The 13,742-nt window shown below is 33.9% G+C and overlaps 1 protein-coding gene across 1 annotated transcript in view; it reads left to right on the top strand.

Moving 5' to 3' along the window:
• Positions 1 to 13,742, top strand: part of HCN1 (hyperpolarization activated cyclic nucleotide gated potassium channel 1) — a 328,222-nt gene that overhangs the window by 287,041 nt on the left and 27,439 nt on the right. The window contains exon 6 of the mRNA XM_069492480.1: positions 1,213 to 1,453. Coding sequence (XP_069348581.1) covers positions 1,213 to 1,453 — 241 coding nt within the window. The remainder of the gene's footprint in view (positions 1 to 1,212; positions 1,454 to 13,742) is intronic.

Raw genomic sequence — 13,742 nt, 5'->3', positions numbered from 1 at the left:
TTTATCTCCCTGTGGTTTTTGTATAGACATCTTTTGAATAGTAAAAAGCCTATTTTTTTTTAATACATAAGACTTGTTTCTCAAGCCATTTATTTGAGAAACCATTCTAAGAGTTGGAAGTAACCAGCTCTTAACAAGAATAAAATTAGTCTTTATCAGCACTTTTTTTCACAACTATAACATCTCCTTCCTTTCTTCCTTTTTTTAATATGCATGCATATATATTGAGAACATAGTATTTGTTGAACAATGTTATAGCCCCACACCGCACACACCATGTACTAGCTAAAACTGATAGCAAATTGCCCTAGATATAGCCAATCATGGAGTCAATTGTGCATTATGTGGGCTTAGATAATGCAGCACCAAGTACCGCATGTAATATCTTTCTCTTGTCTTTGCAGCTATGCTCACTTTCTGATTATTGTAGCTCATTTTTAAGTATTTTATCATTTTCCATGAAGCTCTACTATTAGAGACACTCTTCTGCTCTGCTGAACTCAAAAGATATTGTTGAGCTGGAATTTTTTAATCTATCCTGGGGTCATATCAGGTCATTTTATGAAGGAAGATCATAGAAAGCTTCTTTGCCAGTCTTGGAATCAAGAAGTTTGTATAACATATTTCCTTGAGACAGAGGATTCAGTTCTCAGACTCTGTTAATATCTCCATTTCTTTTTGCCTTCTTCCCACCTTTTATCAGAGGTGACCTGTTTCTATGCCTCTTAAACAAGATCATAAATGCATTCCCAACCTTTTGGATTTTTTTTTCAGGGGGAGTTCATTGGTGTAGAAATTTCTGAGAAATGGCATTATGATAAAGTGTAGAATCCCACTGTCCATTCTGTGTCACATAACTGACTTACACAATTAAAAATGTTTGGTTACACATTCCTATTTTTGTCCAGATAAATAACAATATGTCTAATCTGGACCAGAATCTACAGAATAAAATCAAACATGCAGATCTAATGGCCTGACTCTAGAAATGTTCTTATACTATACTAGATGCAGGGAATACAAAATTTCAACACCAAAGTAAGCCATAATCCCTGACTTTGATGAGATATGTGGATTATTAGAACCTGTGTATTTTGCGATCCAAATTTAAGTTGTAATATTATGCTATAATATATTTTTAAAAATTTCAGCACATGTTGTTCTCCCAGATGTGATTAACATCTCTCTTGATATTTGTTCACTCTTGTTTAGGAAATAGTCAACTTCAACTGTCGGAAACTGGTGGCTACAATGCCTCTTTTTGCTAATGCGGATCCCAATTTTGTGACTGCCATGCTGAGCAAATTGAGATTTGAAGTGTTTCAACCCGGAGATTATATCATACGAGAAGGAGCTGTGGGTAAAAAAATGTATTTTATTCAACATGGTGTTGCTGGTGTCATTACAAAATCCAGTAAAGAAATGAAGCTGACAGATGGCTCTTACTTTGGAGGTTAGTAAAAAAGAAATGCAACTAAGATGAACTCTAAATTGCTTGAGATATGTTTCTTTATCAGAGTTTTGAAGATGTCAGAATATTGATTTGTTGGTTTTGAATGTGAATTTGTATTTGAATTCTGATCAAAGTCCCTATAATGGTATGTTTTCATATTTCAGGATCACAGGTTCAATGCATGTGCATTTACTACCACGTTGATTGGGGTATTTTTGCAACCTCTAGCTGGACCCAAATAACAGTGACTTGAAACAGATGGAACCTATGGTTTTTCTTTCACACAAAAGTCCCAGGGGTGTTGGTGGCCTTTTTCTAGAACAATTTTCATGGATCCAGATTCCATTCATCCACTGTAGTGTTTTCTTTTGTTGTTTAGGTTTGTTTTTGTTTTTTCCTGTCTATATGAGAGGAACTGATTCCTCTCCACTATATTTTGATTTGGCCTACGATGGGGCAGAGAGAACAGAAGAAATGAAAAGTTAGCTGTTTCTCTTTAGATATGTGCCAGAAATTGCCAAAAGCACTGCTATTCACAAATGATTGCCCATTATATGTGTAATGGATCACAGCCAGCTCTAAGGAAGGCTGAGAAATGTAGCCTCTAGCTGGGTAGTAGTTTACCTTGCTAAAAATTCTGAAAATTTGTATTGCTTCCAACTTTTTAACTAAAATAAGATATATATTTATATTTGTACATGTGTACAAAAATTGCCTAGGAACTGAATTATTAGGTCAAAGACTATGCATATTTTTAGACTTAAATAACACCAAATTTTTTCTTTGATAAGACTGCTTTGCAAAATGAGTTTTATTTTTGTCCTCTTACTAAGCAAATATGGCATTCCTTTATTGTTTAGTTTGCATTTTTGTTATCACTAGTGAGGTTGAGACATCTATTCATAGATTTCTTAATCACGTATGTTTATTTTTCTGTTCCTATTCTTTACATATTTTTCTACTATGTTATCTTTTTAAACCTGACTTATGGAAATGTTCCTAAAATATTTTCATATATGCTGTTACTATTTACTCCAAGATTGTTTATTTCCTAAATATTTTCATGTTATATTTTATCATTTTGATCGTCATTGTCATTGACTTGAATCTGTCTATCCTTTCCTTAAGTCATTAAGGATTTTATGTTTCTTAAGTAGGATTTGCACATTGAAAAATTATGGAAGTGGTTTTTTTTTATTTCCTCTATTTTGTTTAGTTTTACTACATTTTATCAGTACTACTTTGTCATAATTTACTATATTTTATTATTATACATATTTTATTACATTTTTGTTTTAGTATTAATTCATCCAAAGTATATTTGTGAGTATAGTATGAGGTAAGAGTCTATATTTTTCCACAAGAGATAATTTTCCATAATCATTAATAGAAGATTTCATCATTTCTATAAAACTTTGAAATGTTTCTTTAGTAAAATGTTGAGTTTAAAAATTTTTCTTCATCTACAGCTAAGATACATATATTAGGAAAGGTTTTGAAATTTGTTAAGTGCTTTTTTTTTTGAAATTTATCAAAATAACCATAAGATTATTATCCATTAATCTGTTGTAGCTGAGTAAAACATACTAACTCAAATTAATTAACTTCTTTGGCTTTCTGCTCAACCATTAAGGACAATTTTCATGTTTCTAGCTTTTCATTTCTTCCCACTCTTCTTCTTTCAGAATTATTCTGTGTTGTCTCATCAACCCCTTACCCTTTTGTGCCAGTTAGTCTAAAGAAAAAGATTAGGAAAAGCTAAGAGCTAACAGGGTCTACTTTATAAAGTGCAGAGAAATGTTTGAATGAAGTAAAGAGAGAAGGAGACTAATTGAAATCTGATGGGGTAAGACATAAAAGAATACAGTTAACCCTTGAATAACACAGGGATTAGGAGTACCAACCCCCACTCAGTCAAAAATTTGCCTATGATTTTTCACTTCCAGACACTTTACTAATAGCCTACTATTGACTGAAAAAACATTACTGATAATATAAATAATTGATCAACACATATTTTGTATGTTGTATGTATTAAGATTATACTCTATTTTCTTATAATGAATTGAACTAGAGAAAATATTATTAAGAAAATCATAAGGAAGAGAAAATATATTTACTGTTCATTAAGTGAAGTGGAGGCTGAGGAGGAGGAGAAGGAAGAGAAGGAAGAGAAGGAGTTGGTCTTTCTGTCCTAGGGGTAGCAGAGAAAGAAGAAAATCCATGTATAAGTGGACTCATGTTATTCAAGATTCAACTGTACGTGTACAGGCCAGGTTTGTGGATAAGTTGGATGGGGGAAAAGTCTATGAGGAAATTTATGAGGAAGTGATAAATACGTAGAAGAAAAGTTTAGAAGGGAATTTTTTGAAGTGTTATTATGCACTAAGAATGGATTTGTGAAGTTGACATATGTTTTGTGAATTCAAAGGACCTTTTAATTACCTTATGGTTATATTTGGTAATATGACTAAGGTTTTATACAAATACTGGAATATGTGCCCCCTAGATATGTGTGGATTAAGCTACTAGTAAAGTCAGTCACATCAGTGAATGTCTTTGTGCTAAACCATGAGATAATTTCTGAGATAAAAACTATTTTTTTCATGACATATTATGTCTTTAGCACAATGTAGCATCTCTGTCTATAAGTGTTAGTGGTCTACAATTTCATTGTTATTGTGCTTATTTTTGTGATCCCCTAAATGACTTTGGATATCGGGTTTTGTTTACCTCTTAGAAAGAGTAATAAACCTTAAAAAAGTATTACCTGCTGTTAGTTGATAGCCTTCACAAATAAAGCCACTGATATCTGATTTCCTTCATTCTACAGTTAATGAAATTCAGGTTTTCTATTTCTTTATGAGTATTTACTAAGTTCATCTAGTTCAATTGTTCATCATACTGAGTACACATTACAATATCTTGACAAGCTTAAAAAAACTGATGCTGGGCCAAAATTGTACCCTATATTTTCTGATGTAATTGAGTGGAGTTGAAATCCAAACACTGGTATGTTTAAAAAAAAATCCCAAGATTATTCCAAATAATTTTAAAATTAGATTGATAGATGTGGAGATATTGATATAGATACATATTCCTTTTTACTCTTAAAATTCTATTTTCTTTTTAGTTTAGAGAGGATTTATATTTACAAAATTATTGCAAAGATCATACAGAGAATTCTCATATAAAAATCTTGCATTACTATGATATATTTTTCAAAATTAATGAACCAATATTGATACATTATTAAAGTTCTTAATAATGGATATGGTTTTTTTCCTTTCTTTTTTTTTTTTTTTAGACAGAATCTCACTTTGTTGCCTGGGCTAGAGTGCCGTGGTGTCAGCCTAGCTCACAGCAACCTCAAACTCCTGGGCTCAAGTGATCCTTCTGCCTCAGCCTCCCGAGTAGCTGGGATTACAGGCATGCGCCACCATGCCCGGCTAATTTTTTTCTATATATTTTTAGTTGTTCGGCTAATTTCTTTCTATTTTTTTTTTTTTTTTTTTAGTAGAGACGGGGTCTCGCTCTTGCTCAAATTGGTCTCGAACTCCTGAGCTCAAACGATCCACCCACCTCAGCCTCCCAGAGTGGCTAGTATTATAGGCGTGAGCCACTGCACCCAGCCTATGTGCATGTTTTATTTAGATAGTCCCAGTCTCTACCCAATGTCCTTTATCTGTTTAGGATCCCATCATTATACCACATTACATTTAGTAGTAATGTCTTCTCAGGCTGCTCTTGGTTGTTAAAGTGTCTTGGACTTTCCTACTTTTTGATGAACTTGACAGTTTTAAGGAGCACTGGTAAGGTGCCTTGAAGAATGTGTCCCAGTTGGGATTTGTTGATGGTTTTCTCATGATTAGATTGGAGTAATGTGTTTTGGGAGGAAGACCACACATTTAAAGTACCATTCTCATCCCATCATATCAAGGGGATATACTATCAATACATCGTATTACTGTGTATGTTAACCTTAATTACCTGGCTTGTGTTAGAATTCATCAGGCTTCTCCACTGTAAAGTTACTTTTTCTTCCCCTCCTATTCCACACTGTACTCTTTGGAAGACAGCCACTATGCACAGTTCACAAGTAAGAAGTGCAGGTTATTGCTTCACCTCCTTAAGTGCCAACTATTAACATAAATTGTTTAAAATTATTCTGAATGGGAAATTTATCTACTTTTTCTCATTAATTTATTTATTTATTCAATCCTTTTTGTATAAGTATGGGTACATATATATATATTTATTTTATAATTTGGGTTATAATCCAGTACTACTTTATTAATTCTGTGGCTCGGATTGTTTCTTCTTTGGCCACTGAGACCTCTTTCAATTGGCTCCTGTGTCCCTTTGAAATAGTCCCATTATTGTGGAGTGTAATTATTTTCTTTATTTTTTTTTAGATTTTTCTTATTTTTTGGCACCATAAAATGCTCCTGGTTCATCTTGAATATTTCCCATCTAGTTTAGAATTATTCATTATCCGAGGAGCCTTGGATTCTATCATTGGAGAATATTTGAAATTTGGATGTGCTCATTACTGCTTGGCTGTCATTACTTCTAGGCGCTCTAAGTTGACAAAACAAAGATATCTATATCTTAACTGCACAGATATAGATAAATAGATGGATAAATGTATATACTAGCCTGTGTGTGTGTATATATGTCTATGTGCAACCATCTGTATCTATATTAAGCTAAATATAAGTTCATACTAATGTTTCCAGCTCTAATCCACCACCACATGGAATATTCTAGCCTCCTCCTCTTGCTTATTTGTAACTCTCCATTTAACAGTAAAATATTTCCTTCCCACATCTACCATTCATTTACTTAATTGTTCAATTCTGGTATATATGTGTAGTTGTTTCCAAATAGTTAATCTATACATGCATGGGAAACTTTATCAACTAGAGCAAAGGTCTCATGTACAGTTACTTTTTTTTTTTTTTTTCTTGAGACAGAGTCTGACTCTGTTATCCTGGATAGAGTGCAGTGGCATCATCTCACTGCAATCTCAAACTCCTGAGCTCAAGTGATTCTCTGGCCTCAGCCTCCAGAGTACTATAGACCTATGCCACCCCACCCCCCGCCCCGCCCCCCGGCTTTTGCTGCCTCCCACAAATTTGCTACATTTTAATTTTCTTTATTTCACAATGTTTTTATAAATATCTTTTGAGGCTTCTTCCTTGACCTGTATGTATTTGAAGTGTGTTAAATATGTGGAGATTTTCTAGCTATCTTTCTGTTGCCAATTTCTAGTTTAATTCTTGAAAATTTAATCTGCACAATCTTCATTATTTTCTAAGGTATATTTTATGGACCTGAATCTCCATAAATATCCCATGTTAACTTGAAAAGAGTAGATATTCTGCTGTTCTTATTTTGGTGTTGTTACTTATTCAACCCAACTCACTTCAGTAAGAAATTCTGTAAAACACTATTTTGTTTGGGTTCAATGATTTTGCCTGATTCATATTTTCACTATGGTGATGTGAAGTGAATATTGGTAGACCTCAAGGGTCCTGGAAGCACAGCCTTCAGTGGAAAGTTTACAGAAAAAATAGGTCTGCATTATTTTCTATTCTTTTACATATCAGTTTATATTTTTTATTTAAACATCAATGAATATAATATAAGGCACTTAAAATATAATAATGTGTACTTTTTAACATATTATACATGTTACACAATTATTACTTATTTCATTATCTAATATGAAATCTTGAGATCAATAAGGGGAAATTTTGCATTACACTAATATTTATGTAAGTTGAGCATGGCAAATTCATAGTAACATTAAGCAGAAGAGGAGGGATTGACTAAGTAATATTCTTTCCATTCTTCTAAAATGTCTGAATAAATAAATATAATCACTGCACAGAACACTAAATTCCAACTAAGATCAAGAGTTTTGCATTCTGTGCCTAACGTGATTTATTTCTACAATAATATAGGAGTATGTTTCTAGATCAGTATAAGTTTTTTAACCCCAGAGAGTTTGTTTTATTGTTTTTGCTGGGAGAGTGGCTCACATGCCACCTCATCCAGTGTTCACACCAACAGAGATCACAAGTGATGGTCTAAGAGAGAGAGTGTGAGGAAATGAACCTAGAATAAATGCCTCTTGGGTAGGAGGCACATTCATAGGCCCTGGAGATACAGCAGTAAGCAAGAGAGACCAAGTCTCCCACACTTGTGGAACTTTTAGTGGGTGCTTATATTATTTTTGGAAAGAAAAATTTAATGAAGAAATCTGGAAATACTAAACCACATTATCAGATGATGTCAGCCAAATAGGGATTAGAGTTCAGGCATATGGGATTACCTAGGAGTTCCAGGCTTCTCACTGAGAGTTATGGTGAATGGGGATAAAGGGTCTAAGGAGATTTGTCTACGTGGCTCAGGCCAGGAGTATGGTGAGCCAGTGAGTGTTGGGGTACTCAAGAGATGAGGTCTTGCTTAGCTTCTTGAGCACCATAGGACTTCCTGGAGTGGCAAAAGGAGTTCCTGGACTCCTTCTTAACTCCTCCTTTGAGATAAATTTTATAATCTTATAACCCTCCTTATATATGAGGAAAATGAGGCATAGAGCAGTTAAACAACCTGGCCGAGGCTAGGTACTTGAAATAGGGCAAAGGCAGGTTTCAAACACAGCTTGAATCTGAACCTGAAGCCTGTGTTCTTTCCAGGGTATCTCACTGCCTCCTGAGAAGGGCATGATTATGCTCTAGCATGTAAATGTCAAGCACTAGCAAAGTCTTCAGTTCTCTTCAAAGATTTCCATGGCCCTTATATTTGATTTCCATGGCATTTGCTAAATTCTTTTGTAATCTATTCATATACTCTACCTGACCCTCCTATTAAAGTAATCATACTGTTAATAAGTAAAATGTTGTTAATAATCCTCATTAAAATTTCAAATAATGTATCTCTACCAATACTTTATGATTTTAAAGAAAAGCTTGTTTTTCTAATATAACATATTCCATTATTGTTAATATCTCTGGTACTCATTCATTTCCTAGCAGTCATTTATCTTTGCACACCAAAGTATTCTAATTGATTCAGTCTCTCAAATATATTTCTTTCAAAAAGCCTGTCCCATAAGTTCTTCTTACAGAATGATAATGTGAAACAAGCCTATTAAAAGGGAAATATCTCTCATTACTGTTGTTAAATTCTGCTTAATAGTGTCAACATTTCCCTAGCCTTGAGGGGACTGCCAGGTACTTTATATAGGTAATGTGTATATTTAGGACTTTTATGCCCACAATACATTTGGCCAGATAATGATCACCTGGCATTTTTAAATTTGGAGCTACAGATTTGAAAAACCACAGGCAATCCCTGTCATGGTTACTATTCATTAGTTTTAAGAGTACTGAAGCATCTGCCAATCTGTAGTTTACAGTTTACTCCACTTCTAGCACATTGTATATTTTTAAAAGCTGGTTTTCTAGAAGACATGAGAAATCTGTTGACAGAAATTAACAATTTGATTAGCTAAAGTTTTCCATTATATTTATGAGGAGAAAGAGGCAGTGGCAGGAAAGAACAATGAATCTTCTAACAATTTTTCTTTCTTTTGCTTCTTCATTTGTTATCCTCTTAGATGAGAGGATAATAATGAAATAATTGAAGTAACTATTTCCATGATGATAAGATAACTCTGTCAGATCTTTTTGAAGGTCTTGGCCAACTTAGAAATAACAAATAACATACAATGGCAGGGTGAAGCTTTGCTAAATCATTGTTAATTATCTCACAGTTCCATGACTTTATAAAGTCATTTATAAATGAAGCAATGCATATTAAAGTATTAAATACAAATATCTGACATACTCATTGGTGGACATTAAGAAGACATTTTAAAGTCATAATGTCTTTCTCTCTTTAATAAAATAGTGGAAGGGGAGGAGGAGGGGAAAAAGGAGAAACCTAAATAGTCGATATTACAATTATGAGTCCTCCTATTTCCTGTGGTTGTTCACGAGACCACATTTAGAGCTTTTTATAAGTAGAGAGGCAAGACTACATTCTGAACTTATTAAGATTAAATATCCATAAGGCATATATACTTTCTAAGCATAAAGTATATTCTTATCAAGCATTTGATTTTTAAAATGTTTCTACCTACTTCTTAAATGTCAATATCCATCAAAACTTAGAAAAAAATGATTTTAGTGAGAAGTGTGGGGTTCTATTGCAAACTGAAATAAATCTAGAAGGTTGTGATTCACTTCTTAGAATATAAAATTTTTTTTAATATACCTAAAATTGTCTTTCTTCCTCCTTTGAAACCATAAATTGCTAAATTTTAATTATAAACACTCTTTGGTATTCAAATTTTATTTCTATTATTCAAATACTAACTTTTGTGATGATAAGCTTTGTATGCTATTAAAGGAATTTCTGGTTATAAAGAACAGATGGAAGATTTTTTTCCCCATTTTTGTATGCATAGCTCAGGGGGTGGAAGGAAGCAGGACTTTCAATTAAGCATAGCTGGAGGAAATAGTATGGAGGAAACAATGTTTAAGCAGGATATGCATCACCAATACAGATCATCTGAGAAGAATTCATCTCCTGGAATGATTTGTTCTTCAAAATTTCTTCTTAGAGTAATCAGTGGGCCCTTATCTCCAAGCCCAAATTTCTCATTTCACGCGTGTATTGTGAGATTCTCGGAAGGAGGGGCTCCAGCACCACACTCACTGTGCTTTCATGCATCCCACAGCCACTCTTCTCTCAATTGTGTCCTTTGCCCTCAATCTGAAGAAAAATAATGTGCAAAACTTTTCACAAAATCTCCAAAACTCTGTACAGTCTGGCCCAACCTATTTTCGTAATCCCAATTCATAACTTTCCCTTCAAGCATCCTTAAACCAACCCCTAAAACTACCAGTTCTTACTTAAACAAGCAAAAGTTGCCTTTGCAGAGATTGATCAATTCCTTCAGTTGGAAAAAAAAAAGTCCTCTCTACTTTTTTCAGTCTGACACATTGCTTTCCATCTTTTTAAAGATAACACTAAAATGTTATCTTTTTCATCTCCCCTAGACAGGTAAGCGATTTCCTTTGTGCTTTTATAGCACTTAACCTATTACTGAATTATTTTAATTATTATTTTGAATTTCAGTCTTATATACTACAGTATGAATTTTCTGAGTGTAGACACTCATTTTCCTTCAAATTTAAACCTGCATCATGAAAGCCTGAACATTCAACTGTACTCAATAAGAATTTGTATAATGATGAATGAATAGATGGATAGATGGATAGATGGATGGATGGCTGTATTTTCCCTTATCTCCTCTCTTAATCTTTATCTCCTCTTCTTTCTCTCCAGCCCTAAAATTAGGAAAACAGTCAAGCTTCCCATTCACTTTCATACTATCCTGTGGTAAACTCATTCTTTGTCTCAAGATAGGAAAGCTATGCATATGTTAATGATAAATTACAAACTAAAATAAATGAAACACAAGACATTACATATTTCTGAAAATTATTAATACTTCTTAAATTAATCTAATTCTAAATTAGTCTCATTATATTAGGGATAATATCATTCTAGAATCTAAAACAAATAGAATCTAGAGCAATGCTATCTAGTAGAACTTTCCATGCTGATGGAAATGTTCTATATTGGACACTGTTCCAAAAAGGTAGTCACTAACCATATGTGGTTGTTGAGCTTGTGAAATACGGCTAGTGTGACTGGGGAACTGGATATTTAGTTTCATTTATTCTAATTAATTTATTTTAAATGTTAATAGCCACATGTGGCTAGTGCCTACCACATTGTACAAAATAATTCTAGATTGTTGTAACATTAGGGTGAAGAAGATTTGCAAGGGAATTGTATCAGAATGATTTAAATGGGTGTTCTCTCTCCTCTATTTTTATCTTATTGGAAATTTTCCAGTCTTTCAAAACTTTGTTATTTCATGTTAAGCCCAGTATACCCGATGGTTTAATTTTTCTCAGGAATGAGGCAAATACAATGCATTTCTTTTTCTTTCTTTCTTCCTTCCTTCAGCAAATAGATGTTAAAAATATTTTATTTTCCAGGCAGTATTCTAAATGTTTGTCATTTGATAATGAATAAGGTAAAACCCTAGCATTCATGGATATTATATACTATTGAGTGGATATGCAATAAAGAATAAAAAATGGGCCAGGCGCGGTGGCTCACGCCTGTAATCCTAGCTCTCTGGGAGGCTGAGGTGGGCGGATCGTTTGAGCTCAGGAGTTCGAGACCAGCCTGAGCAAGAGCGAGACCCCATCTCTACTAAAAATAGAAAGAATTATATGGACAGCTAAAAATATATATAGAAAAAAAAAATTAGCCGGGCATGGTGGCGCATGCCTGTAGTCCCAGCTACTCGGGAGGCTGAGACAGGAGGATCGCTTGAGCTCAGGAGTTTGAGGTTGCTGTGAGCTAGGCTGACGCCACGGCACTCACTCTAGCCTGGGCAACAGAGTGAGACTCTGTCTCAAAAAAAAATAAAATAAAAAAAAAATAAAATAAAATAAAAAATGACTATACAAAATGGTTTCAAATAGTAGGAAATGCCACGAAAAAAAAATAATAAAGCAGGCTAATGAAAGAACATTTGGTCAGAAACCTTAATAAGAAAAGACAGCTAGCCATATAACAATCTGAGGGAAAAATATAGATATGGGGAATAACAAGAGCACAATTCCTGAAGTGAAAACAAAGGTAGTAGATTCCAGGACAAAAAGGATGCCAGCATTGCTAGAGAAAAGAGAGAGGTTGAATTATAAAAGATGAGCTCAAAGGGCGTCCAGCAAACAGAACTGGTGGACATATGTGGAGCGTGGTGTATTTGTAAGGTGGTCATCTTAGTGATAGACCAAGATAGAAATCTAACAGTTCAAGTGGGAAGGTAGTGAAGAGGGAATAAGAAGTGGAGTTAAGAAACTAGAGGTCCTTGTGGGATAGAAAAATTATTGAGGGTAGAAATGTAGAATAAAGTGAACTGGAAATACAGGAAGTGGTGATCCAAATGGAGGTTTGGGAGTTGGTTAAGCTATTGGTGGTAACAATTGAAATAGTGGCTACATAAGAATTAAAATACGAAAGATGGTGATAGTGAGAAAATCAAAGAATATCAAGGCCAGTGTGTTTGGATGAAACATTTCCAAGCATGCCAATGGACACAATGATGATATGCCTAAAATGTTATGACAAGAATAATCTATATTTGAGTAAAGGACTATTTAAACTAAATTAAGTATCTAGTTTTTAAGACTCTTTTTCCTTTTGTATATTATTTATACTCTTTTCCTTATTTTCTCTGCATCTATGTCATTTCTTTGTGATCTGTTTTCAGCACTTGTATAAAAGATATATCAAACTATGATACTATAAGATTTCTGTTATACTGAACATTTATATTAGGTCACTACTTATGAAATGTCCAATTTTCTTAAGTACTAAGTTTGACAGTTGATATCTCTGACATGTCACTCTGACAATTCTTGCTTTATTTTTATTGTGAAGGTACATCCTCAGTCTTTCAAATACATGTTTTGGCTCCTGGTTATCTTTCAAAAATTTTTTAAGAGCAATTTTTGTGAAACCATGGATCAGTAAAAAATTCATGTTATTTTCAAATATGAGTTCTGTTTTGGAACCAATGCAGCACAGACAGCCAAAAATGTCAACAAAGCGTTTGGGAAGGATGTGGCTAATGAATGCACAGTACATAGATGGGGGTTTGAAAAATTCCATTCTGGTCATTTAAATCTTGAAAATGAGCCATGTGGGCGACCTGAGACCAAAGGTGGATAATAATGAGCTGAAAGCTGTAGTGGGAGCAAATCCATCTCAACCTACATGTGAGTTAGCAGCAAGGTCTGACATTACTATTCCAACAATATTGGACTACTTGAAACAAATCAGCAAGGTAAAAAGATGGATAGATGGCTTTCTCATGAATTAAACCAGCATCAGAAGAGAAATTGTCTCTAGCTTGCCTTTCTTTGCTGTCATGACATAAAGGTGAACTATTTCTTCACTGTATTGTCACATGTGATGAAAAATGGATTCTTTTTGACAATCAGAAGTGTTTGGCACAATGATAGATAACGATGAAGTGCCAAAACACAGTCCAAAACCATATATTCCTCAAAAAAAGCTAATAGAGTCTGTTTAGTGGTCGAGCGCTGGTATTATCCACTATAGCTTCATGAAACCTGGTCAATCGATTACAGTGGATGTCTACTGCAACCAGTTGGATGAAATGATG

The sequence above is a fragment of the Eulemur rufifrons genome, chromosome 17, assembly GCF_041146395.1.
Source record: "Eulemur rufifrons isolate Redbay chromosome 17, OSU_ERuf_1, whole genome shotgun sequence".
NCBI lineage: Eukaryota > Metazoa > Chordata > Mammalia > Primates > Lemuridae > Eulemur > Eulemur rufifrons.
Note: the sequence above shows the minus strand (reverse complement) of the source record. Positions and strands in the feature narration are given on the sequence as shown.